General features: G+C 42.2%; 1 protein-coding gene across 1 annotated transcript in view; it reads left to right on the top strand.

Moving 5' to 3' along the window:
- Nucleotides 1-25,147, top strand: part of DCN (decorin) — an 85,884-nt gene extending 60,737 nt beyond the window's left edge. The window contains exons 4-8 of the mRNA XM_060245178.1: nucleotides 12,028-12,241; nucleotides 15,347-15,460; nucleotides 16,853-16,946; nucleotides 22,204-22,342; nucleotides 23,724-25,147. Of these exons, the coding sequence (XP_060101161.1) occupies nucleotides 12,028-12,241; nucleotides 15,347-15,460; nucleotides 16,853-16,946; nucleotides 22,204-22,342; nucleotides 23,724-23,918 (756 nt within the window). The 3' untranslated portion in view covers nucleotides 23,919-25,147. The remainder of the gene's footprint in view (nucleotides 1-12,027; nucleotides 12,242-15,346; nucleotides 15,461-16,852; nucleotides 16,947-22,203; nucleotides 22,343-23,723) is intronic.
- Nucleotides 25,148-25,571: the final 424 nt, after the last annotated feature.

The following is a 25,571-nucleotide window of genomic DNA, read 5'->3' as shown; positions in this document are numbered from 1 at the left end:
TGCCGTTGCCTTCCCCAGTCATCCTAAATATGCTTTGAAATTCACAGTAATTGGGGAAATGAAGCATAGGGATTTGTGTGTGTGTGGTGGAGTGAGGATGTAAAACATATGGAGAACAATATTAGTAACCATACTAGTAATTTTCAGGAGCAAGGGCTACAATTGACCAGCCATTGGTTTGTTTCAGAGGTAGTTCTTGTAGTTCTGACTTGGGAGACTGAAACATATGTTCATGGTTTCTAAATCAACTGTAAATGTTTTTGAGACAGGCTTCTTGCTGGTGCTGAACTATGTATGACCTTGTCCTCTCACAAATCCGGTCACTGCTGGCTAGCATGCAAAATTGAAACCATACACATCTATCCTATACACAGAGGAGCCATCTGCAAAGCATACCTCTTATTTTACTGATGATGAACAGGAAATCAAATACACTGGGGAGAAAATACACAACACATTTAGCTGCTCAAAATAACAGTTGCTTCTTTTTTGCTTCTCCTTCAAGCTTTCCCTCCAGAAATGACTATAATTGCAGCTGTTTGTGTATTTTCTGGTTTTCTTAAATGATATTTTTTCCTCTTGCCAGTTCTAACAATAGTTGGCAGAAGTTAAATTATAAAAAGATTTAGAATGGTTAGATATCAAAACACAGAGATATGAGCCATCTGTTTCTCTCCCTCCTCCCATCCTTACAAATAAGATGATGCATTCAGTGACCAAAAAATGCACTGCAGCTGTGCTCTACTAGTCGAAATAATCAATAAAAGTTTGAGTCATGAATAATTACAGTTTTCCAAGCATCTTGAAGCACTTTCCAAACATAAGTGCATTTAAACTCAACATGAGAGAACAGGTAGACAGGAAGAAAGGATTACATTTCATATAATACAGTAAGTTCATATAACATTCTCTGTGCTCCAGTGGCTAAGGAGAACAAGCCCTAAACAGCCAAGAATTCACTTAGTGACAATAGACAAGTTAAAGCCTTTGTGCTTCAGTCCCCCCAAGTTCAAGTCACATTAATAAAATCAGTATTGCATTTCTGTTAAAACTGCATCATGAACAACATATGCTCCAAGAATGGGCAACAGGGCCAAAGAGAAATGAAAAGCAATTTCCTTATGGTCTAAAAACATAAGATAAATCCTGCTGGATCAGACCCATTGTCCATCTAGTCCAGCAGTCTGTTTCATACAGTGACAGAACCAGTTGCTCTGCAGGATAAAAAAACAAACAAAACAGCTGATAGAGGCCAGGGCCTTCTCTTGCCATTGCCTCTTTGCACTGGTACTTAGAAATTTTCTTCCACTGAATATTATTTGTTTATTTGGAAATAAAATTCTACACTGCCTCTCCAGGGAAGGTTACCTTTGGTCACCATGGCTAGTACCCACTGATGGATCAGTTTTCCATGAATCTGTTCATGGACATCACTACATTTACTGGCAGTGAATTCCACAATAATTATCTGTTGAGTAGAAGTGTTTCCTTGTATCTGTTCTGAATTAATTACCTATCAATTTCTTTAGGTGCCCTTGAGTTCTAGCATTATGGGAGAGGGAGAAAAATGTGCTATATCCACTTACTCCATACCATGTATAATATACTACTATCATGTGCCATCTTTTTTTTCTGAGACAGAATTCTTAATCTAATCACTAATTGATTATCTAAGTGCAAAGGAAAAAGGTGTGCATTTTTTAGAAGCAGAACATTTTTTTAAAAAAAATCTCCCTTTGAGTATTGCTGCTTTCTTAGTAGTTGCCCATCTTGGGAGAGCTGTTTTCTCTCCTTCTCTTATAGACAAATAGTCACTGCCACCAGTTCCATCCTCAGGGTCCAACCAGATGTGACATTTAGAATGTGTGCACCTGTAAATAGCTTGGATAAAACATCTCATTTGGTTATGGCCACTAATTTGGATATTTTATTTATTCATTATGTTGATTTATTTACTGTATGTATAGTCCACCTTTCTCATTGAGACTCAATGTGAATTACATAATGTAAGTCAATGAAATAAATAATTATGATTAATAAGCAACATACTAGGATTAGGATCAGAAAAATCTGAACAAGTTTCTTAAAAGCCCTCAGAGGACTCTAGAATCCATCAACAACCATAAGTCTCTGTGGGTAGACCTTTTAACAGCACTTCCCCCCCAAGGGCTGGAGCCTCATTCACTCTTGCCCTGAGTTGACAGTGATCATACCATGGTAAAGGCCAAACCTGGCACAGAAGGAAAGCACTTTCATTTTGGAAAGGATAAAAAAGAAGCATAATTCTGCCACTTTGGGGGAAAAAAAGAAACTTTAATAGGCCTACTGAAGTGAGAGGGAGATGGGGGGAGGCGGAGGGAAGGAAAGAAGGAGGTAATCCTTGCTAGTCTTCCTCTACTTCACTTTTCTCCCCTCTCATTTGTTATGCTGTGGAAGGTGAAATCAGCTCATCCTTTCCTTTGCCCCCACAGATGGAAGGAAGAGACGGACACAAGGGTTTGGGTAACTAAGGGCCACTTTCTTTATTATTAAATTAACAACAAGGGCTGTAAACATAACAGGCAGCATGGCAGGGCCAGTGGATGAAATACCCCTCCCCTGCCACATGACGGGCGAGCCACCCTGCCCCTAGGTATAGCCAAAATGCATGGCTCGTACCCGGCCGGCCTAGCAAAGGTTATGCCCTGGAGTTCCAACCCCCATCTGCACGGCTGAAGGGCTGATCAATCTATGCAAACCCAAGGCAGTCTGCTTCATCACTCAACTAGTCTGCACGGCCCAGGAATGATTTAGCTAGACCCTGTGCCACAAAACTGGGGTGCTATTGGTGCTCACTGAGCTGCATAACGGAAGTTAGGCAAAAAACCCAGCCAACCTGAAAGTGACTAGCCTACTTAAACCAGCCACACCCTAGCCAATTCCACAATCCATTCTACAAGCAGTATGAGGTAGGTGAAAAACACCACTTCCAACAGCCAAACAGGAAGAGATGGAAAAATTCTAGAGTAGGGTAGAGGTATTTCATCCTCTGGCCCTGCCATGCTGCCTGTTATGTTTATAGCCCTTGTTGTTAATTTAATAATAAAGAAAGTGGCCCTAAGTTACCCAAAGCCTTGTGTCCGTCTCTTCCTTCTGTCTGTGGGGGCAATGCGGCTCCCAACCGGAAGCACGCTGCACAACCTTGTCTCCGGGGGCCATTTTGCCCCTTCGTAAGGAGGAGGAGCGGGCAGAGCATTAAGGGAGGTGAGGGCAGAGCAGGCACACCTCAACGACTGTCTCCGCTTCTGCCTCCCAGTCTTCACCTCATGCTTGGCCCACCCTCCTGCCCTTGAGGCAGCGTAGGTGATAGCTGGTTGCTCTTAATTTACAGGAGATCAAACTGCCAGGCCCCTGTGCTGCAATGATACACAATAGTGGAGTAAATGCTCCACTGAAAGAGGCCATTCCATGCTGTAACCTATGGTGCTCCTAAAATTCTCAAACTGGCTTATTGCCCTTGTGTTGGTTTGCTAGTGCTAGGAGCAATAGCGATATCACTCTGCCGGCCTCGACCCACCAATCGTCCCAATCTCCGGGGGCATTCTTGTAGGAAGAAGATCTGCGTCTGGGGCAAGTTGAGGAAACCTCTGCATCTGTTTGCGAGAGAGAGCATCAGCCACCCCATTATCCACCCCAGGCACATGCCTGACAAAAAATAAAATATTCTGCCACAGGCATTGCAGTGTGAAAGCCCAAAGTAACCTCATAACCCTGGGTGATTTAGAAGTGAGGGAATTGATAACATGCACCACAGCTAAATTGTCGCACCAAAAGTGGACTGTGTGGTCCGCCAACTCATTTCCCCACAACCAAATGGCCACCAAGATCGAGAAGAACTCTAAGAAGGACAAGTCCCTGGTCCACCTGGCATCTACCCATTCCATAGGCCAGTCCTCCGTGCACCAGTGACTGTGAAAATAGACGCCAAACCCCAAGGACCTTGCAGCATCGGATGTAATTTGAAGCTCGGCTTCCAACCTCAAATTCTCCCTCCAAAAGGAGACACCATTAAATGAGGACAAAAACTCCTGCCACAAGAAAAGGTCCTCCCGTATGCATCTGGAAATTCTAATTCTATGATGCAGCTGGCGTAGACCAGCCATTGCATCACACAGCCTCCTCAAGAAAGGACGACCAGGAGCGACCACCTTACAAGCAAAGTTTAGGAGTCCCACTAACTGCTGCAGCTCCTTCAAGGTTGCCTTCCACTGCAACAAAAACGGCAACCATCCCCTGGAGCCTCAAATTTTTTTCCCCTGGGAGGAGAGAGGTTTGCTGCAAGGAATCTAGTTCAACACCTAGGAATGTCAATTGCTGGGTAGGGCCTTCTGTCTTCTCATGGGCTACAGGGACACCCAACTCCTCAGACTGCGCTGTAAAGGCCGCCAGCAAGCGGGCACACTGGCCGGAGCCCAAGGGGCTGGCAAACAAAAAGTCATCAAGGTAATGCACCACATTGCTTAAACCAGCCCTACAGCACACACCCTATTCTAAAAAAGAGCTAAAGCGTTCAAACGCCGCACAAGAAACGGAGCACCCCATAGGCAAGGCCCATCAAATTGGAAACCCAGAAATTCAAAATCCAAAGGATGAACAGGGAGAAGGCGAAAGGCAAACTTTATATTGCATTTTGCCAATTCAGCACCCACCCCACAGCACCTTACCATGGGAACCACTGCATCAAAAGATATGTACTGCACGGTACACAATACCTCAGGTATGGCATCGTTCACCGACTCCCCATGAGGGAAGATAAGTGGTGGATCAATCTAAACTCCCCTGGGGTCTTTTAAGGCACAATGCCCAAAGGAGAGACTCTCAGAGAACTCACAGGAGGTGCAGGAAATGGACCAATCATCCTGCCCTCAGCCAACTCTTTCCCTATTTTTTGTTGAACTATATGCTCCATACCTATAACTGACTTCAGGTTATTGGCCATAAATGACTTTCTGGGTCCCTGACAAGGAATTCTGAAACTGAACTTAAAACCATTGAACAAGTAAACTCTATCCTCAACCTTAGGATAATTACGGAGCCAGGCCTCAAGCACTGTCACCCTTATTGGGCAGGGGGCCTTTTCCTAAAGGCTTATTTGTCCCACCAGAGCCCTGCCTGTGCAACCCCCTCCTAGGTTTACCCCAGGAACAATTTGTAAAGGAGTGAGACCCTCCACACAGAGGGCACTTGTGCTTAAATGGGCAGTTTTTCCTTCCACACACCCTCTGCGACCCAAACTCCCAGCAGAGCAAGCGGGGTTGAACCACCTGCTCCGCATTACCATGGGAACCAGAAGCAGCGGCTGTGTGCTGAGCAACATGGCCACTGTCTGACCTATTTCCGAGATTAGGTCTCACTGGAGAAATAACCTGAAGCCAGAACTGTGGCTGAATTTTATCCCATTAAAGGGATGGGTTCAAGACGGCCCTCATTCTGAATTCCTTGTCGTCCTGGAGCCAGGCAGGGCCACAGAAGCTGGTGTAGCTCTTGTATATGATATCAAAATACTGGAAAAGGGAAGTGGCCCTCCATGGATGAGACCTGGAAATTATTCCGGCGTAAATAATGAAACCGGGCACCAAATTTGCCCAAGTCCTATCAACTTTACGTCGTTTGATCTTCTCCTTTTCCCTATCCTTTTTCTCCAGCTCCCTGTAGAGCAGAGAAAAAAGGTCCACAAATTCACCCTTTAATATTTTATCCTTGGTGACTGGCAACAAGTGATCCCCTAAGGGAAGAGCCAGATCACCAAAAGGTAAGGCCTTAGCAGGCACTGAAGAATATGATGGGCCCCAGGGATAAGGGAAACCCCAGCCACCACAAGGGGCCAAGGATAGTCCAGGAAACTAGCCAGGCAGGCCACCCCAAGACGTTAGAGGATTAGCCAAATTAAAACCCCAAGCCCAAGACGGAGGATTAGTAAACGCTGCAGCCTGGCTATTGGCCACAGGCTCAAATGTATCTGACTGTCCCCATGGCCCCCAGGGCCAAGTTATATTAGTGCATTGTACAGACTCACCCCTACCAAACTGCACACCTTGCCAGGCATCCACATCAGGAACTTCCATTGGAAGAGGTGACACTCCATCCATCTCAACAGGGCTGGACCTGCTCTCAAGAGAAGACAAGCGGTTAAGAATCTCTTCTTGCACCTATTTCCTATCAGCAGACTTGACAGCTTTGGATGAAATGCCCTTCTTACCCCCAACCTCTGTAATATGGGGCTTGCCCCTAGAATCCTCCAAAGCAGCCAACCTAGCTAATACAGACTGCTCAAAGGAGTCATCCTCGTCATCAGACAACATAGGCTGAGGCACCGGGCGCTTATAAGAAACTGGCCGGCGAGGCTGGGATTTTGGTGCAGGGCTCTTTCCCTTTTATTTTCCTTGCCCCTTAGGCATGGCTAGCGAACCCAATATCTAGCCTGTAAAAAATGGGGGGGGGGGGCTCTAAGCAGAGACTAACAAAAAATGGCTGCCTCCCTGCCTAGCAACAGGGAAGTAATAAGCAGAGAAAATGGCCGTCGCCCCACCCAGCAACAGGGGAGTAATAAGCAAAGAAAATGGCTGTCGCCTCACCCAGCAATAGGGGAGTAATAAGCAGAGAAAATGGCCGTCGCCCCACCCAGCAACAGGGAGTAATAAGCAAAGAAAATGGCCACCGCCTCACCCAGCAACAGGGAAGTAATAAGTAGAAGAAATGGCCACAGCCCTGCCCAGCAACAGTGCAGACCACCCCAACAATCAGGACGGGGGGAATGAAGAGGGCCCCAAAGCTAGACCCCCCTAAACGGCCAGGACAGCTGGTTTACAAAAAGAGAACATTGGTGGGGAGCAAGGGGCCGAAGAACCCAAGCTGCAGTGCCCACCTCCGACTGCAGATACACCCTCGATATTCCCCGCTACAGAGGGGGAGCAACCCCCCCAAAAAGGCAGAGAAAAATGCTGGCTGAGCTAAAAAAACCCAGCCAGCAGCAAGCCCCCACGCCAAAAAGCGCTCCCGCCACCTCCACGCAGCTGAAAACTGGGTGCTAGCTGTCCTTCGACGCTCAAAAGCGGCTGCAGCCACCAGGAAACCGCCGCCACTGAGCTACAGCCCCTTCCTCTGAAGCTCAGTTGAGGGATCACTGCAGCTGCTTGCGGCGGCACGAAAACCAATGCGCCATAAGGCCCCATGCTGGGCAGGACAGGAGAAGGTCATCCAAGCTCTCCACTCCCTGTGCATGAGGCAAAGACTGGGAGGCAGAAGCGGAGACATCCGTTAAGGCGTGCCTGCTCCACCCTCACCTCCCATAATGTCCTGCCCGGTCCTCCTCCTTATGAAGGGGCCAAAGACCCCCAGAGACAAGGCTGTGCAGCCTGCCTCTGGTTGGGAGCCGCATTCCTTTCCTTTGGTATTTGCAGTTTCCATAATTCCTTCTTTCCAAGGGGTAGGGTTACACCTCCCACCACCCATCAAGTAATCTATTGTACATATGAAAAGTGCCATGCTTGTGCCATGCCTCATCGTTCAGTCTGGTTAGATCCCTCAGCCACTGTTGTGCACCAGAACATGCAGCCATAGTTCCCAGCTTGTATCCTTTTCAGGAGTCTGCCTCAATTTGGGGAAGAACTCAACTTCCTCTGTGGATGAAAAAAAGGGAAAAAGGATTGAGAAAAGGTTTCATTTGTGGAGGGACAGAAGGGAGTGTGGTTTGTGGGTTTAAGGCCTGATATGGAGAACAGATTCCTGGGGTGAGCTCTTGTACAAGACATAGTGAAAATGGGCAAAAAAAATGAAAGTTTATGGGTGGCAGAGAGGAGAAAGGGGAGAGGCTTGTGGGGGCAGGGGGAAGCTGTTTAAAAAGGCTGGTGGAAACTCACAAAGGGACAATATTTTGGAAGGTAATGGCTCAAGTCTGTACAGAAGAGATGTTATTTGCCAGAAATCCTACAAGAAGAGATTTCAGGGTTTGTTGATGGTTTGAGATAGGTGTTGGTTCCCCCCCCCCCCAGTTTTGCACACAAATAACTGTGTGGTTTGGTATTCTTTGTGTTTTTTGGAGTGACTGAAAGACATTTTAATTAATTCTGAATGAAAAATATATCTCAGCTGCTGCATGATCTTTATGTATTAGATTTAACAGATTTGCCCCTATCTCCATCTATGTTGAATAAATTATGGCACAGGACATTTTTCCTTCATGTGGGTGTTTATTTCAATTTATATCCTGCCCTCTCTGCAAGTGGACTCAGGGTGGGTTACAACATCTTTCAAAACCATTAACACAAGTATAAGGAATACATAATTAAAACAATTAAAAAGACAGATACTATAACAATCTCAAATGACTGGAAGCAACTAGGCCCATACAGTAAGAAGCAGTAGAAATATTATTAATGTGGGCAGCATGTGGTTGGAAAGCTTCAGCAAGGAAGGCCAAATAATTGGGCACCCACCACCTCAACTGAACGCCTGGTGGAACAGCTCAGTTTTACAGGGTCTGAAAAATTGTAATAGGTCCCACAGGGTCTTAATCTCAGATGGAAGCATGTTCTACCAGGCTTGAGCCAGGGCAGAGAAAGTGCTAGTCCTGGTCAAGGCAAAGTGGACATCCTTTTGGACCAGGGACAACCAGCAAATGATGGTGCACTGAGCACAAGGTACTCCAGGGCACATATGGAGAGAGGTGATCCCAGGCTGCATGGAGCTTCAAAGGTCAATACCAACACCTTGAAACAGATCCAGTACTCAGTTGGTAGCTAGTGCAATTGGCGTAGCACCAGCTGAACACGCAGTCTGCACAGATGTCGCAATCAGCAGGTGTGCTGCTGAATTTTGCACTAGCTGGAGTTTCCAGATCAGTCTCAGGGGTAAGTCTGCATAAAGTGAGTTACAGTAATCAAGCCTGGAAGTGATGATTGCATGGGTCACAGTAGCCAAGTTCAGGGGAAAGAGATAAGGAACCAATTGCCTGATCTTCTGGAGATGATAAAAGGCTGACCTGGCAACTGTGGTGACTTGGGCCTCCATAAAAAGTGAGAAATCCAGAATCACCCTTAGGCTCCTCACCTTCTGGGCAAGCACCAACAGTGCCCATCCCAAACAGGGAGCCTGATTCCCAAATCCACCACCCACTCAGGTACAGGACCTTCCTCTTTGTTGGATTTTGTTTCAATTGACTCAGTTGAAACCAGCCATGGCATTCAGAGCCCTGTCCAAATTCTCTGGGAAAGAGTCCAGGCAGCTGTCCAATGACAGATAGAAGTGGGTATCATCAGCATACTGGTGACAATGCAGCCCAAATCACCAGACCAACTGGGTGAGGGGGTGCATGCAGATGTTAAACAATAATGTTCAGTACTAGGGGGAAGTCTGTCATGTGTTAAGCATGGCGTGAAAATTTATACTGTGAGTATACTGTTGTCCAGTTTAAAAATGGTACTGGATGTACACACAACATTGACCTATGCAGTGTTTGGAGACAGCTTATCACCATTCTTTGTTTTGACTGGCTACTGCAGTGACATGCTAATACTGCATATGTTATGGCTGAGACTCCAACTTGAAAGTGAAGCTAAGAATGAGGAATGCCAAGTGGGTATATGAGTATGTGTAGATGCACACACTTGATTGTCTGGTATTCAACTTGGCCTGTGAGCACATGTCAGATGGCAAAGACAGATGTATCTCCTATCAACCTTCTCAGATATAAGAACCATGACTCAGCAGGGTTAAAATTTCTCATACCAGTTCCAGTCCTTGCCACTCTACCTTGGTCACAACAGAAATACTGACCAGTTACAGTGCAATTCCTTGCTTTCTGAAACTAGGCAACTAGTAACTAACATTTTATTTGATGGAAAGAGAGGCATAATCAGTAAGTTGATGGCCAATGAAAAAGTGCAGAAAAAGGAAATGACAACATAGCCTTGGAAAAGGCTTCTGAGGTGTTGTTTTAGGGGAATGGAATAATAATAATAGTCAAATTCAGAGGCTATGGGAGCCTAGAAATCTCTGGGAGAAAAAGTGAGGTCTCTTGAAAACATACATTCTCACTTTTTCACTTTCCTTTGACCTAAGTATCTGATAGAGATCTCATGGCAAACAGAATTTTGAGGCCAGGCACTATGATGTGTTTTAATTATGAATGTGGTCCGTTCAATTGTTTTTAATTGTTTTGTAGTATATATTTTAAATATTGTTTTAATATTGTTCATATTTTTTCTCAGATTTAGTCTGAAATTCTAACCACTACACCACACTTGGGTGGCTATTGTAGCAAGCAGCTGGGTATTTAAATCAGGTGGCAGCAAGTTGTTTGATTGCTTCTGCCAGGCCTGGCCCTGATTAGACCTCCCTCAAAGGCCAAGACAGCTCTGGAAAGAGTCTTCCCATCTGCCTTTTTACTGACAGAGACCAAGGCTTATAGGTTGATAATACTGCTGTTGTGGCCTAGCAACAGGCACTGAGGGCACTCATTTCTTAAAGCTACGGGTGCTGCTTGTTTTAGAGGTTTTTTTTTTTAAGGTTTCAAAGATTTCTGCAAACTTAGGGCATTTTTCAGGTTTATAGAAAGACCTGTTTTGTCCTGTCTGTTCATGGCTTCAGTTTCTGGATTTAAGTGACTACAGATTTGGCCATGTTGAGAATTAGATATATTGATAACTGGGGGACCCAAAAGTAGATTCAGGAGGTGTCTCTTCTAACCCTCCCCCACTATTTCCTCTTTTGCTTTCTTGAAAGTCCCAATAGTTACTCTTCTTTTTTTCTCCCCACCTTCCAATTAACCTAATTTTATCTACCCACCTGTTTTCATCTTTCCCTCATACCCTTCCTCAGCAGGCTTCATATGGGAAAACTATGGCCAAGTTGCTTAGTACTGTCTGCTGCATTGTGCCCAGTTGCATCATGGGGAACCAGCAAGGACTTGGAGAAGGCAGCTCATTTTACCCCTATCCCCCCTCCTCACACTATTTTCTTTACCTGTTCTTCTGGCAGCCCCTGTATCGTCACCTTTTCCTGCTTCCTTGTCTTCTTCCCATTCATCAGACAACCTATTTTTTTTAAATCTGCACCCCATCTTCAGCTCTACAGTGGGAGCCAAATGCAGCTTACATCATTCTTTGAGTTCAGTTAGGCTAAGAATGTGTGACTGGCCCAAGGTCCTCCAGCATGCTTCCACTGCAGACTGCGGAACTGAACCTGGGTCTCCCAGGTCCTAGTCTGAAATTCTAACTACTACACAATACTGCCTTTCATGTGGTGGTTGGTGTTGAATACTAGCAAGCAGCCAAGTCTGGACTCATTCATTCATTCTGCCTATATATCTGCCCTATACCAGAAAGGGCTCAGGGTGGATAACATTATAAAAACAATATAAAAAACAATTAAAACATATCATAGAAATAAAACAATACAATTTAATCATAAACAGTTATAGGTGGTGGCTCAGTTGCAACTTATGCAAGTTGGGTTGTTGCTGCCAAACCTGGCCCTGCTACATACTCCCTCAAGGGCCAAAGCAACCCTGGAAAAGGCCCTGCCCCCATTTTTTAATGACAGCAAGGTTTGAGCCAGGAGTAATTTTGTAGAAAAAAAGGTGCAGGAGCTCAGTAGCATATCTCATTTGTATATGCACTGGGATCTGTGTGCAGCGGGGAGAGAACTCCCCACTGCATGCAGACTCTGGCTGGAGGTTCAGGAGCTGTGCTCTTGTGAGCTCCTGCTGAATTCAAGCCCTGGTTTGAACTATAGCAATATTGTTATGTTTGCCTAGCAACTCCCACAATGGTTATTGAGAGGCCATCCATCCATAAACCTGGGTTTACAGAAAGCTCAGTCTTGTCTGTTCTTGGCTCCAGTCTTTATAAATTTGGCCATGTTGAGAATCTGATAGCTTGAAGATCCTGAAGGATAAGTATTTTGTTGCATACATGTATTTCCCCTTTGATACTATATTTCTGAGTGACATTAACAAAATATTTTACTTTACTGTTTCCCTTTTTATAGGCATTGATCCTTGTTAATAACAAAATCAGCAAAATCAGTCCTAACGCTTTTGCTCCACTGAAAAAACTGGAAAGACTTTACCTTTCTAAGAACAGCTTAAAGGAGCTTCCAGAAAACATGCCCAAAAGCTTGCAAGAGCTTCGAGCACACGAGAATGAAATCAACAAAATAAAGAAATCTGTCTTCAGTGGATTGAACAATGTGATTGTTGTAGGTATGCATCACAGCTTATAAATAAAGTTGGTAAGAAGCTTCTGTTACAATGTAAAAAGCCAGACCGATTTCACACTCACCCTACACTACTCTCACGTTCGTCTTCTCACTGTGGCGTCCTTCCGATTTCCCACTATCTGCCCTGGGGTTGCAGCAAAGATCAGTGTTCAAGTGCAGCAAACAGAAACTGGTTTTTAGCGGTTTCTGTTTGCTGTGCTTAAATGCCAATCTTTGCTGAAGCCCCAGGGCAGATAGTGGGGAATCAGAAGGACGCCACACTGAGAAGATGAATGTGAGAGCGGCGTAGGGTGAGTGCGAAATAGGTCTCAGTTTATTATGATAAAGTCCAGCAACCTACCTGGACAGCTGATATAGACACTCTCGGGGGATGGTGCAACAATAGATGGCTGCATGCCCAAAAAAGTGAGCAAGTGTAACTGGCAATAACTGTGTCGTGGTTTATTCAGGGGTCAGTAAGGTGCTAAACTGCTGATATATGGAACCAGGAAAATACTTTCCTTTGCATGTTTTTCTATGTGTCACTTTATGATCCCTTTCCCCCACTACTAGTATAACTATGACTACAACTATGACTACTATAACGATGACTACAACTATTATGGATTTTATAATTTTTATTAATTTTAACTACAAAAAGAAAAAGCATAAGCACAAGTACAGAAACATCAAGAGGGACGGAGAAATACAGTGAGAGATCAGAAACAGAGAAAGCTGCAAATATATCAGTTACATTTTTACCTCAAAACAAAATACCTAATCCTTTCTACTTGCAAGTATTGAGTTTTCCCTTTATATTCTACTGTCTTCCATTGTGCACTTTTTACTAAACTATTACTTAAAATACAAGTCTGAGCTATTCTTCAGCAAACAAAGATATATATATATATATATATATAAATCACCAAGGTCTCAACACAGAACTAACTGGATAAGCTTAACCATATTAAAAATACAAACTGACTTGTTATTTTAACAATGTCATCATTTAGATAGGCATAAAAAACAAATATTTATTTATCCTTCTAACTTACATATTTCAAACGGATAGAAAAAAAGATCAAATTTAAAATAACATAAAAAGTGGAGAGATAAAGAAAAATGGTAAACAAGGAGCATATTAATTTATCTATCTCAATATAAGCAATTTCTCCAAACAATCATATTAAGAGCAGATCTACCAGGTTACAAAATAATTGTGTTGTCTGTCTTCTTAAAAATTAATCCAAGTTAACTGTTTATTTATCTAAATTTCTTTTCAGAACTTTTCAATCCTTTAGCTCTTATGCCCATATTAATCAGAGAGGAACAAACCTATTATGTTCCAAAGATCTCACTTTGCCTTTTAAAATCTCATCTCTTGCTGAGAGTTCCATACTATCCAGTTACCTACAGAGAGGGAAAACAATTTAAAATCCCTTCTTCCTGAAAGTTTTGATTTTTTTGTTGAAATGTGCATCCTCTCTCCTTAATGCAAGCACCCGGTAATGATAGTAAAAATCCCACGCCATTAGATCCTTTCAAAAAAACTTCAAACAGCCTTAACTTCCGGTCTTCTTAGTAACTGTGCCATAAGGTTCCATTTTAGTTTTCTTCTTTTCGTTTCCCGATAGATCTTTTTCCATTTCCAACTCCACAGACATCACCAAGATCTTTTCGTCACTCTGCCCATGTGGATTCAAGTTTTCGCTAGCTTTCAACATAAAAGCTCCCATTTGCTTTTTTATGAACTCTGTTAATAAACCAAGGACCTGCTTTAGAGAAAATATGATATCCATTGTATCTTTTTTATGAAACATTTTGCTTTGTGATGCCATTTTACTCTACAGAATAACTCAGTCTAATAATCAAAGTTGAAAAGTAACTCGGAGATCCAGTTAGTCTATCCTTCCAAATCTCCACCAGCCGTATATCTTGATTGTTGCCATTTCAATTGCACTCAGACGACAAATACCAATCTCTTTGGAACATATTTCATTTATTCAGACCAAACTATAACCAAATAATAGTCTCTTTATCACTTATTCAATCATAATCTGGGTCAATTTAAGTATCTATATTCAGTCAAATTCAGATTGTTGCTGGCATTCAAAGTTGTTCTTTTTATCTTTTGGAAGCTGGATTCACAGGAAAGTGGGAGGGGGGAATTCACCTCTCTCCCTTCCTTTGAACTGACCCATTTGTTGTTATGTAAAACAACCAATTAGCCGATGGTATGAAAAGCAAACTTACTTGCAGAGTAGAATTGCTGTGTTTGAGGTAGGAAAGCAATGCATCAAAGGCTTGTTAGCAGAAAAGAACGCAAGTGGTCGGGTGTTCACCTCTTTCTGCCATAATGGCGATCCTGGCCGTGGAGCACTGGAGCACACAAGAAGGACAGGAACAGCTGCCGCTGTCTCCCTGTCTCCCTGCAAAAGCCCCATGCCGAAAGGAAATTCCTCCAGGGTCTCCCCTAGATGTGCCACATCTGTGGCACCTCTCTAGCAGCCCGATTCAGGGGGGCCGCAAAAGACAAGTTCCACGGACCCCCACAGAGTTCAAGGCGACGGAACCCAGAAGTCTGACTACAACTATTATGACTACTACTAGTGCTACTGCTGCTACTACTTCTGCTGCTGCTGCTGCTGCCACTGCTACTACTTGCTAATAACACTCCACATAGAAAAGGTAGGGGCAGGAATAAAAATCAAATATTAAGTCCATATTCATTTCATTTCTCAAGTATGCCCTGACTTCACATATCTTTCATAGAGTGTGTTTCACAGAATACTGCAAAGAAGAGAATACAATCAAGTAAAGGAAAACTACCGTATACTTCTACTGTCTGTATATAACTGATATTGCAGTCCTAAGCAGAGCTCTTCAATGGACTTTAGAAAAGTGTAACTCTTCTTCAGTAGCATCTTAAACCAATTAAACCCTTCTAAATGCATTGAAAATATTTCCAGAACTCCTACAATTACTCCTAAACACAAAGCTGTTTTTCAAAGTACAATGAAATTGAACAGACTTTGGAGAAATAATGATTTTTAGTTAAATTAAAGTAACTGCTATGACTACAAAGTTCACAGATTTTTTTTCTTTGTAGAACTAGGCACTAACCCACTAAAAAGCTCAGGTATAGAAAATGGAGCTTTTCAAGGGATGAAGAAACTCTCCTACATCCGTATTTCAGATACCAACATAACTTCTGTCCCTAAAGGTAAGAACACTATTTGGAAGACTATGTGAAGCATCATCATTTTAAATATATAAACCCCCTTAGAATAAATTATTACTTTACTTTTAGAACTTGAAAGCACAACATACTTGACCTTATTAGTAAATATATGCACAAGCTGAGAGAGGTTGAATTCTGAATAGTATATCTGTATTCAGGGGGCTGAACTTTCTAGCAATGAAGGCGAATTAGAAATAAATATATGTTTTAAAAAACCCATTTATTTAAAGTTGCAAGAATAATTCTATCTGTATTAATAGTTGCCTTAAATTCTGCTGTTAAGACTTAGGCAGCTATATACTAAAGTGAAATCTGAGGACACTTAAATGCAGTGATCAGAACTGTGAACACAAAAGACAGATCTTTTTACAAAGCTGAAAAGGGCCACAGATTTGCATAACATTTGAAATCTAAACAAACACACAAGAGGTTAAAATGATGAAAGGAGCACCTGTAACTATAAGCAGGCCTTGCACCAGGGTTTCTGGTGCCCTAGGTTCCCATCCCCACCCCGTCCCCACAGCAGTGAGGGCAGCTCAGCAAGCAAGGCTTCAAGCACCTCCAACTGCACATTGTGCTACCCCGCCACTCTCACCTTCCCCAGGTTTGTGCTTCTGAAGACAAAAAGACAAAAGTGGCTGGGCAGTGCATGCACAGTGAGGAGCACATTCTGAGGAGTGCACGCGCTGCCATGGTCCTCACTGCCCCACTGCTGTTGCCTTCCTGAGAGTGGCAGGATGCTGCAGACACTCTGAGGCATTCATGGCAGAACTGGTCCACCCCTATGGCCAGGAGGTACCCTAGGCAGCTGCCTTCTTAGCCTACTGAGATGCACTGGCCTCGACTATAAGTGATAGATTCCTTCAGTGGCTGTTGCTAGGCAACCACAGATTCCAGGCTTAGTTCTATCAGTAAAAGGCAGTAAAAGAGAGAACTCATCAGGACCTGACCTGGCCAGGATTGCCAGCTCCAAGTTGGAAAGTTCCTGGAAATGTTGTAGTGGAGTCTGAGGCAGGGTTGCCAGGTCCAACTCAGAAAATTTCTGGGGACTTTGGGGTGGAGCCTGAAGACTTTGGGGGGTGGAGCCAGGAGACTTTCCCATTCCCTAAAGTAATTAAATATACACACACACATCTCAAGGCACTGGAATATTGGAAGGCACTGAGAAGATTTCATGGGTTAAATTTGTATCAAGACTATACCAAACTTTACAATAGCACTGCCTGTTAAGCAAATGCATTACTGACATCTACACTTTTGAGGCAACGCAAACCAACTGTACAGTTCTTCTAAGCCAAAGTGTAAGCCCAGTGCCAGTGTAAAATATTATAATTAGGACCAGTATTCCTTTATTGTCACAATATTTTATTGCAGGTCTTCCCCCATCTCTGACAGAACTTCATCTTGATGGCAACAAAATCAGCAAGATTGATGCAGATAGTCTAAATGGACTTAACAATTTGGCTAAGTAATAATGATTTTATATGACTTCACAATATTATGTAAAATGTTCTTTCCTACCTCTCCTCCCCACCCACCAGCTAACCTACCTTTTTCTCCTTCCTCCATCTTCAGTTGCCCCTCCTACTTTATCTCTGGTAGTGTGACGGACAGCAAGTAAATGTAGGCTTTAAGCAGTACTGCTTAAAGGGTGAGCTAGCTGAAAAAACTTACATCTCATGGAGCTCATTCTGATTGGGTGAAGGCTGCTTACTGTAAAATGGAACACTGAGTTGTTTAAACAAATTCAAGTGGGAAGGAGTTGGTGGGAAACAGTGGGATCCTGGGAGGAGGGTTTACAGTGAGAAAGTGTCTGATGATGATGATGATGATGATGATGATGATGATGATGATGATAATAATAATAATAATAATAATAATAATAATAATAATAATAATAATAATAATAATAATAATAATAATAATATTTAATTTGTATCCCGCCCTCCTCGCCGAAGCAGGCTCAGGGCGGCTCACAACACAGGTACTTCAACAATTAAAACAATATATATTATAAGTACAGCCATTTATAAGCCATTTATGCATGGGGGGCTGAGATTGAGAAGGCTCTTTCTCTAGTAACTTTCAGTTTGGCCTCCTTTGGCCCGGGGACTATCAATAGATTTTGAGAACCAAATCGCAGTACCCTCTGGGGAATATATGGGGAGAGACAGTCCCTAAGGTAGGCAGGTCCTTGGCCATATAGGGCTTTAAAGGTAATGACCAGCACCTTGTACTGAATCTGGTACACTATTGGCAACCAGTGCAGTTCCCGCAGCCCCGGCTGTATGTGCTCCCATCTAGGGAGCCCCAATAACAGCCTGGCTGCTGCATTCTGCACTAGTCGCAGTTTCTGGGTTCAGCACAGGGGCAGCCCCATGTAGAGGGCATTACAGTAGTCCAACCTTGAGGTGACCATCACATGGATCACCATTGCTAGGTCACCACGCTCCAGGAAAGGGACCAACTGCTTCACCCGCCTAAGATGAAAAAAAGTGGATTTAGCAGTGATTGTATCTGGGCCTCCATTGTCAGGGCAGGCTCCAGCAGCACCCCCAAGCTCTTGACCTTGCGCGCCATTTGCAATAGTGCACCATCAAATGCTGGTAGGGGGATTTCCCTACCCAGACCGCCATGACTCAGGCAAGGGACCTCTGTCTTCACTGGGTTCAACTTCAACCTACTCAGCCTGAGCTAGCCTGCCACAGCTTGCAACGCCAGGTCTAGGTTTTTGGGGACACAGTAAGGCCATCCGTCCATTAGTAGATAGAGTTGGGTGTCATCAGCATATTGGTGACAGCCCAACCCATACCTCCGGGCAATCTGGGCAAGGGGGCACATGCAGATGTTGAATAACATCAGGGAGAGAAACGCCCCCTGTGGCACCCCACAATTAAGCGGGTGCCTCTGGGACAGTTCACCCCCAATTGCCACCTTTTGTCCCTGACCATCAAGGAAAGAGGAAAACCATTGCAAGGCCAACCCCTGGATCCCCGCGTCGGTGAGGCGGGGGTTCAGCAACTGATGGTCGACCGTATCGAACACAGCCGATAGGTCTAACAACATCAATACCACCTAGCTGCCTCAATCCAGATGTCGCTGGAGGTCATCCACTAGGACAACCAGCACTGTCTCTATCCCATGGCCTGGACGAAAGCCGGACTGATAAGCTCTGTCTGTAGCAGAGCAAGTGGGTTGTGGCTGCTGCAAATAACAGACTTAGCATGGAGATGGTGAGTTTGGCAAAAAAAAAAAAAAGAGAGAGAGTCAGAACCACACCTATTCAAGTAGTGGAAAGAAATATCATTGTGTGAAACACATGCCTTTTCTGAACCTCTGTTTCCTTTGCGTTCACTGTGCATCACAATTGTGAGTCCCCCCTCCTTCTACATTCCCCTGTGCATTCCAATCACAGTTTGTTTTTCTTTCTGCATTGATTCCCCCCACCCACCCCTTCAGCTCTGAGCCCACTTTCAATTTGCTTCCCCCTTGCCCTGGGCTTCTCAGAGTCCTTTTGTGACAATTTATGCTTTTAGTTCACTTCCAAGCCTTCAAAAGCATACACATTCTGCACTAGTTGCAGTTTCCGGGTTTGGACTTTTCCTTCCCTTCCCCTCACGGACTAGTTAGTCTCTCCTTACTGGTCAGTTTTGCACTAGGCATGTCTTTTGAAATAGTGGAGATTAGGAAAGTAATTGCATTTGACTGACTTGTTTGGAGGAATAGCCAGTTAACCGTGCTATTAACAGCAAGGTTGTTTGTTTGATTCCCCTTTGGGGCAATTTTGTTTTCTGGAGAGAAAAGATTTTATTTTAAATTTACTCTCACTACAAAATTTAAATGTGAGGATAATGCTGTGGAACCTGCTCTGGGGCAGTAGCAGCCTGTTTTTTTTTAAAAAAAGTCTGATCCATCTCAACATCTGATCTTCCCCTTTTGTCATAGGGTTCACAATACCAGTTGGGGGCAGATGATCCCCTTGGTTTGGAAGCCCTCCCCCCACTTCAAGGTTATAAAAAAATGAGTAGGGGGGGAGGGGAATGTCTGCTGGACACTCCATAATCCTCTATGGAGACCAATTCCCATAGAGTATAATGGAAAATTGATCTGTGGATATCTTGGGCTCTGGGGGGTGGTATTATTTGAGGTAAAGGCACCAAATATTCAGCATGGAATCTGGCACCTCTCCACAAAACACCCCCACAAGTTTCAAAAAAAATTGGATTAGGGGGTCCAATTCTATGAGCCCCCAAAGAAGGTGCCCCTATCCTTCATTATTCCAAATGGAGGGAAGGCTTTTAAAAAGAACATGGTCCCTTTAAATGTGATGGCCAGAACTCTCTTCAGAGTTCAATCATACTTGCCACACCTTTGCTTCTGGCTCCACCCCCAAAGCCTCCTGGTTCTACCCCCAAAGTCCCCAGATATTTCTGGAGTCAGACTTGGCAAGCCTATTTTGTCATCTCATTTCCAAAACATTAATGTCTCCATATCCACTCTCATGAACCTCCTCCACCAAGTGGCTGCTGTCTCCCTGCTGCCTCTCTGGCCAAGTGGTCGGCATCTCCTCTCACCAAATTTTTAAAGCAGTCCCTGCCAATGATTTTTTTTTCTCTAGCCATTCTGGATTAGTGTTAAACTTCTTGACTACTGATAAACTGGTTGTGGTGGTGGTGGGGAGAACTCTAATGGCAGCCTCATTGTAAATGCAGCTGGAAGAATCTTGTATTTCAAAAGACATGTTCAGTGAGAAACTAACCAATCAGGAGAGACTACCCTGCAACACTATCTGGTTTTTCTCATTTTTATGAATATATACTCCACAATTCCCAACAGAAATTGGAGAGAAAATAAAAGATGCAGAGTGAAGTAAACCCCAACAGACTTGAATTTAATGAAAATCAAAAGTAAGCTGTGTATGCAGAAAGGGCCAAAGAAACATTACTTGAGTGGGGAATTAGTCATTCTCAGTATGGAAGCCTATTAACCAGTTTACAGAGACTGTTCTGAAAGACAGGAATTAGATGAAAGTTTTGAGGAGGCACAGAAGTTCCTCAAGCAAGTCAAAAGAGGTTATAGCTCTTAAGGAGAAGAGAATAACAGTCTGGGCAGAAGTAGAGAGGGCAGAGAGAGGAAAACCCCAGTCTAAAAACATAGGGTTAAAGTATAATAAAATCTCAAATGTGTGTGACCATCCAGGAACAAGTTAAAAAGAAGATATAAGGGACTCTAGTAAACTCTGTATCACAGTAAAAGTGGTGACACGTCTATAACAACATCAAACCAAAATAAACCAGATAAAATAACTCTCTAGCATTGTATAAAAGCAGTTTGGATATATATTTGAACCTACCAAACCTACCAAACCTAACCAAATTTCACTTGTAAATATAGCTTTCGAACCCTTACCAGTTTATTCCAATAAATTTATTTCTGTTTCAACTTTCAGTGTCCCTAGGTGAGCCCACTTGTGGGGAGGGTGGGATATAAATTTAATAAAGTAAAATAAAAAATAAAATTATTTCTGAGGGAGAATTCACAGAGGTACAAACCCTCCTCCATCACTGTTCTTTATTTGGGGTGTAAGCTGCCAAAGTATTAAACAGTAATATTTTGGGACAATGGCATTATAATGAAAGTTGATTTGCCGCATAGGAAGAGTGACGCACTACCTAAAGGCTACCTGGTTATCAGATGGGAAACAGAAAATTCATAGGGAGGTTGGAGGGAAAATTTGAGACCTTATAAGGGCGATTGTTTGACAGAAGTGCCCATCTACCACATGAAGCATCTCTCTGAATTATTCAAAAGGGCTTTCTACACATGAAATACGGTTGTGGTGTAGAAAAAATTGTTAGGGACTATGGTCTATCCTGCTGTGTATAGTTACTATACGTAGGTCCTATTATGTAAATTTTGTATTGCTTATTGTGTCCTGTTAACATTTATACTATGCTTCAGTTCTTTCTGGTGGTTCCATACTTCTGAAATTCAAATGCATTGGTTATTGAATGCTCCATTTTATTGATTGTACTGATGCACTATGTGTAATCTGCTTTGAGTCACTATGAGAAAGGCAGACTATAAATCAATCAAACAAACAAATAAATAAATGCCAGCTGCTGGTCTGGGCACAGTTGCATAATTGGGAAGCCACAAGGGCTTGTATAGTTGACTTCATTTTCTCCTGTATCCTCCCCCCCACCCCGGGGCTTCTTCTTCCTGTCCTTTTCGCAATCCTCATATCCTGACTATTCCCTGTTCTATTATGTGCGCTCTGAGTGATTCCAATACCATTGAAAGTTGACTTGAAGACTGATAGGCTTGCTGCTGCCTCCCCAGGCTGGGTTTCTGTGCCCCCCCCCCTTCTGAAAATATTGATTGTTAATTTCTTGGTTCTTGAAAAGAGCTTTGGGGAAATCTGCAAATTGAGAGTTGCAGAGCACCTTTCAATTCATCTTCAGAATATGGAGGATTAAATTCAGCCATGAGGAAAAACTGTAATGGAACTGAGTAGCCCATGTTTTCAGTATAGCATCTTGTGCATTATCTTGCCATATTTTTATATCATGGATATAGAATACAAATAACACAAAATAAATAACTCCAGAGAAGCCATACTTACATTACAAGGCATAAAAGTATGTTTTATGAATCTGTAAGAACAAACTGCTGGTGATGAAAAAAGTTTCTGGAATACAGTTTGTGCATTTTTTCTTTTGTAGACTTGGCCTCGGTTTCAACAGCATCTCTAGTGTGGATAATGGTACCTTAGTTAATGTGCCTCATTTGAGAGAGCTCCATTTAAACAACAATGAACTTGACAAAGTACCAGGTGGACTTGGAGAGCACAAATATATACAGGTAAAGTAAAACATATCATTTTAATCAGACATATTGGTTTTCTAACACATAACAAACACTACTAGCAGTTATACAAAAATTTAGAGGAAGTTTTATTAGGCAGTAAACAGTACTTTATAGTTCACTAATTTACAATGTAAAGCTTCAGTTATACACCAAACAAATGGTTCATGTGGGAAGAGAAGCAACAAAAGACAGCATATAGTAATTTTACAATATATTTTATATTGTAAGTTATTTAACATTTTAGAATTTATATTTTAAAAAGATATTATATTCTAATAGTGAAATGACCGCATTTGTAGATATCAATATCTTTGAATAAGGGACCACAAAGGGGAAAAAAACAGTTCTGCAAACATGAGGGACCTGTCAGGTTTGCAGAAAGATTTGAACACAATCAGCATTGTCTTTGCAGACAATGTATGTACCTGCTTCAGGTGGTGGCTGGGTGCTGCAGGGGCCCCACTGATGGCAGCAGAGATTGTTAGGAGAAATTGCATTGGGCTTAGCAAGGGAGAGTGGGGAGCCAAGCCAGGCCCAACAGCAATGGTGAGCATCTTCTTCCCCACTTTTCTCACTTTCAGAAAGTATTACACAGAAATAATAGAAAAAGCATTTCTCAGTGATGAAGAGAATAGGGTCACCACCAGGTTATTCAGAAATCTTTGTGTGCATTGAAAGGCTATGGACCTTTAAATTTCTTTAAATTTGTAATGTCACTCCATTCCATCCCTCAACTGGGATAAGATTTACAGGCAGCCCAACAGGTGGAATGGTTTCCTAGTGCTGGAGGAGTGGGGTGAGACCTTTGGTTTCAGGTTATCTTTTAATTTATAATGCCACTCCATTCCACCCCTCAACTGGGGTGAGATTTCAGGTGGAGCCCAGCAGGTGGGGTGGTATACTAGTGTTAGGGGGATGAGAGGTTAAAGGCCTCCTGGGGCTGACCCTCACCCCCTTTGTCCTTCAGTTTTCAAACTTATTATCTTTTTTATCCCAACCAATGATTTCTGTTTCTGCCTGTTCAAAGAGGCTTGAAGCAACTGATTATTAAGTATTTAGCATTTAGAGGTGTGTGGAAAACTGAAGACTCATTAAGGATAGATGAGAACATCTGGGAAAGTTCTGCATCCTGGTATTTTGGGATAATCACATTGTGACAGCAGAGACCAACATAAAAAAGAAAGGTGGGGAGCTTACCTTTTGCTGTGTGGACAGAGTGTGGCTGAGTGTAGTGGGAACTCATGGGATAAAGCTTCAAAGTGTTTTCAGCACAAACATTTGGAAATCCATGTACAAAACATATATATATTTCCTGCAAGCTTATTGTCATATAATAGTTCAATTTCCTGATTTCTATAATGTTTATAACTTTCAGGTGGTGTACCTTCATAACAACAAAATTGCTGCAGTTGGCCCCAATGATTTTTGCCCTCCTGGATACAACACCAAAAAGGCTTCTTATTCAGGAGTGAGTTTGTTCAGTAATCCTGTACAATATTGGGAAATCCAGCCATCCACTTTCCGATGTATCTATGAACGGTCTGCAATACAAATTGGAAATTACAAATAGATGCACAGATGCATTTCAACTATATATGACCTGTTACCTGTTAAAATTGTTGCAAACCATTAAAGCCAAATACTGGAAACTTAACTGCAGAGTGGATATCGTTATATATGTAAAAGACATAACAGATCAGTTCAAAACAATAATGCCTAATGTTCTTTCTCTTCACTTCATTGCCCTCATGTGGCATACTTCTGTGGAATCTCTCAGTTACTGAGTGTGATTGATTTCAGTCTTTTACTTTGTACTGCATTTGGGGTAAATATTTTTAAATCTTTTCATATACTTAAAAATGATATAGGGAATAGTATTTACAGCAATTAATTTTTTTTTAAATCTTGGGTAAATGTAACCCACTGAAGCTTTCATCAAACTCCACAAATCTGATAAGATCTACAAGTTAAGTCTGAGAGTATTTTCTGGTGTTTTTATATGACATAAGCAAAACCAAAATGTTGCTTTAACAATTTTTTTTGTAAACAATGACCTCTTAATATATACCCTTTAGTTTCTGAATAATTTTAAAAAGTTTTGCCTGATCACTCTATGCAAGATTAGGAAAAAGCTGTACAGAACAAAGTAATAGTGCAAAGTGTTACATTATTATTTTAGTCCTGGATGCTGCAATTTTTGAATTACAACAACTCATTTCTAGAGGATGAATTTGTCTTGTTACATGACCATTTCCATTGCTCATAATTCACTGAGCAATATTTCAATTCGATTTTCGTTCATTTCAACAGGATTTACATATTAAACCTCTCAATAGGCACGAGTAAATTAAATAGGAATTAGGGACTGCATTGATTTGTTTCTCTTAAATGCAAAAAAAAAATCATTACCTCTCTTCTGTGTTTGAGTTTTAACAATATTTTAAAATACGATGCAGGAGACATGTAAGTTATTTGTTTAGCAATAAACACAAGGCTGTATGCTGGGAACAAGGAAACATAAGCTTGCCAGAATCTAAAAAGCATATTTTAAAAGCTTTACTCTTATAAAAGTTATCCAGAAGAAAAACTTATACACGCATCACTATTACTGGTTTTACTGGTAGTGAGCATATCAAAAGAAGGCTGTACATTTCTAGGATCAATACCTACAGAATTAACTGTATATCTTCACATGTCACACTAAAAAAAAAAGTTTTGATACCTCTCAATTGTCCACAATACAATCTTTTCAATGTATGCATATGGTTTTATATTAAACAATAATGGCAAACTCCAAAATCTTGGTGTGTGTTATGTAGGTTCTGTCATCCAAAGCAATGCCAGCATAGCTTCAGAAAGTTAACCTATATTAAATATAACAAGTGTCAGTTAACTGAATATGCTAATTGTGTTTTTACATATAGAGAAAAATTATGAAGATTTTTTTTCTGATCAGCAAATTTTATGGAAAGAAAATGTTCACTATATAGCTAGTACAGTCCTAAAGCACATCTGGAGGAGGGGAATCTTGAGATATGTGGGAAAACTACTGTTTCATGCTTGCATAATCTGTTACATGTTTGTAACAGATTATGCAAGACCACTCTTTGGGGGTATTTTCCTTGATCTGCACTCAAACTTCAGTGTACCTTTCAACAGAACACAAATATTAGCTTTAGAAATCAACCAAGACACTTACCTGAACTGAGGTCAGGGCCATAGC

Source organism: Heteronotia binoei, chromosome 8, assembly GCF_032191835.1.
Source record: "Heteronotia binoei isolate CCM8104 ecotype False Entrance Well chromosome 8, APGP_CSIRO_Hbin_v1, whole genome shotgun sequence".
Taxonomy (NCBI): Eukaryota; Metazoa; Chordata; class Lepidosauria; order Squamata; family Gekkonidae; genus Heteronotia; species Heteronotia binoei.
Note: the sequence above shows the minus strand (reverse complement) of the source record. Positions and strands in the feature narration are given on the sequence as shown.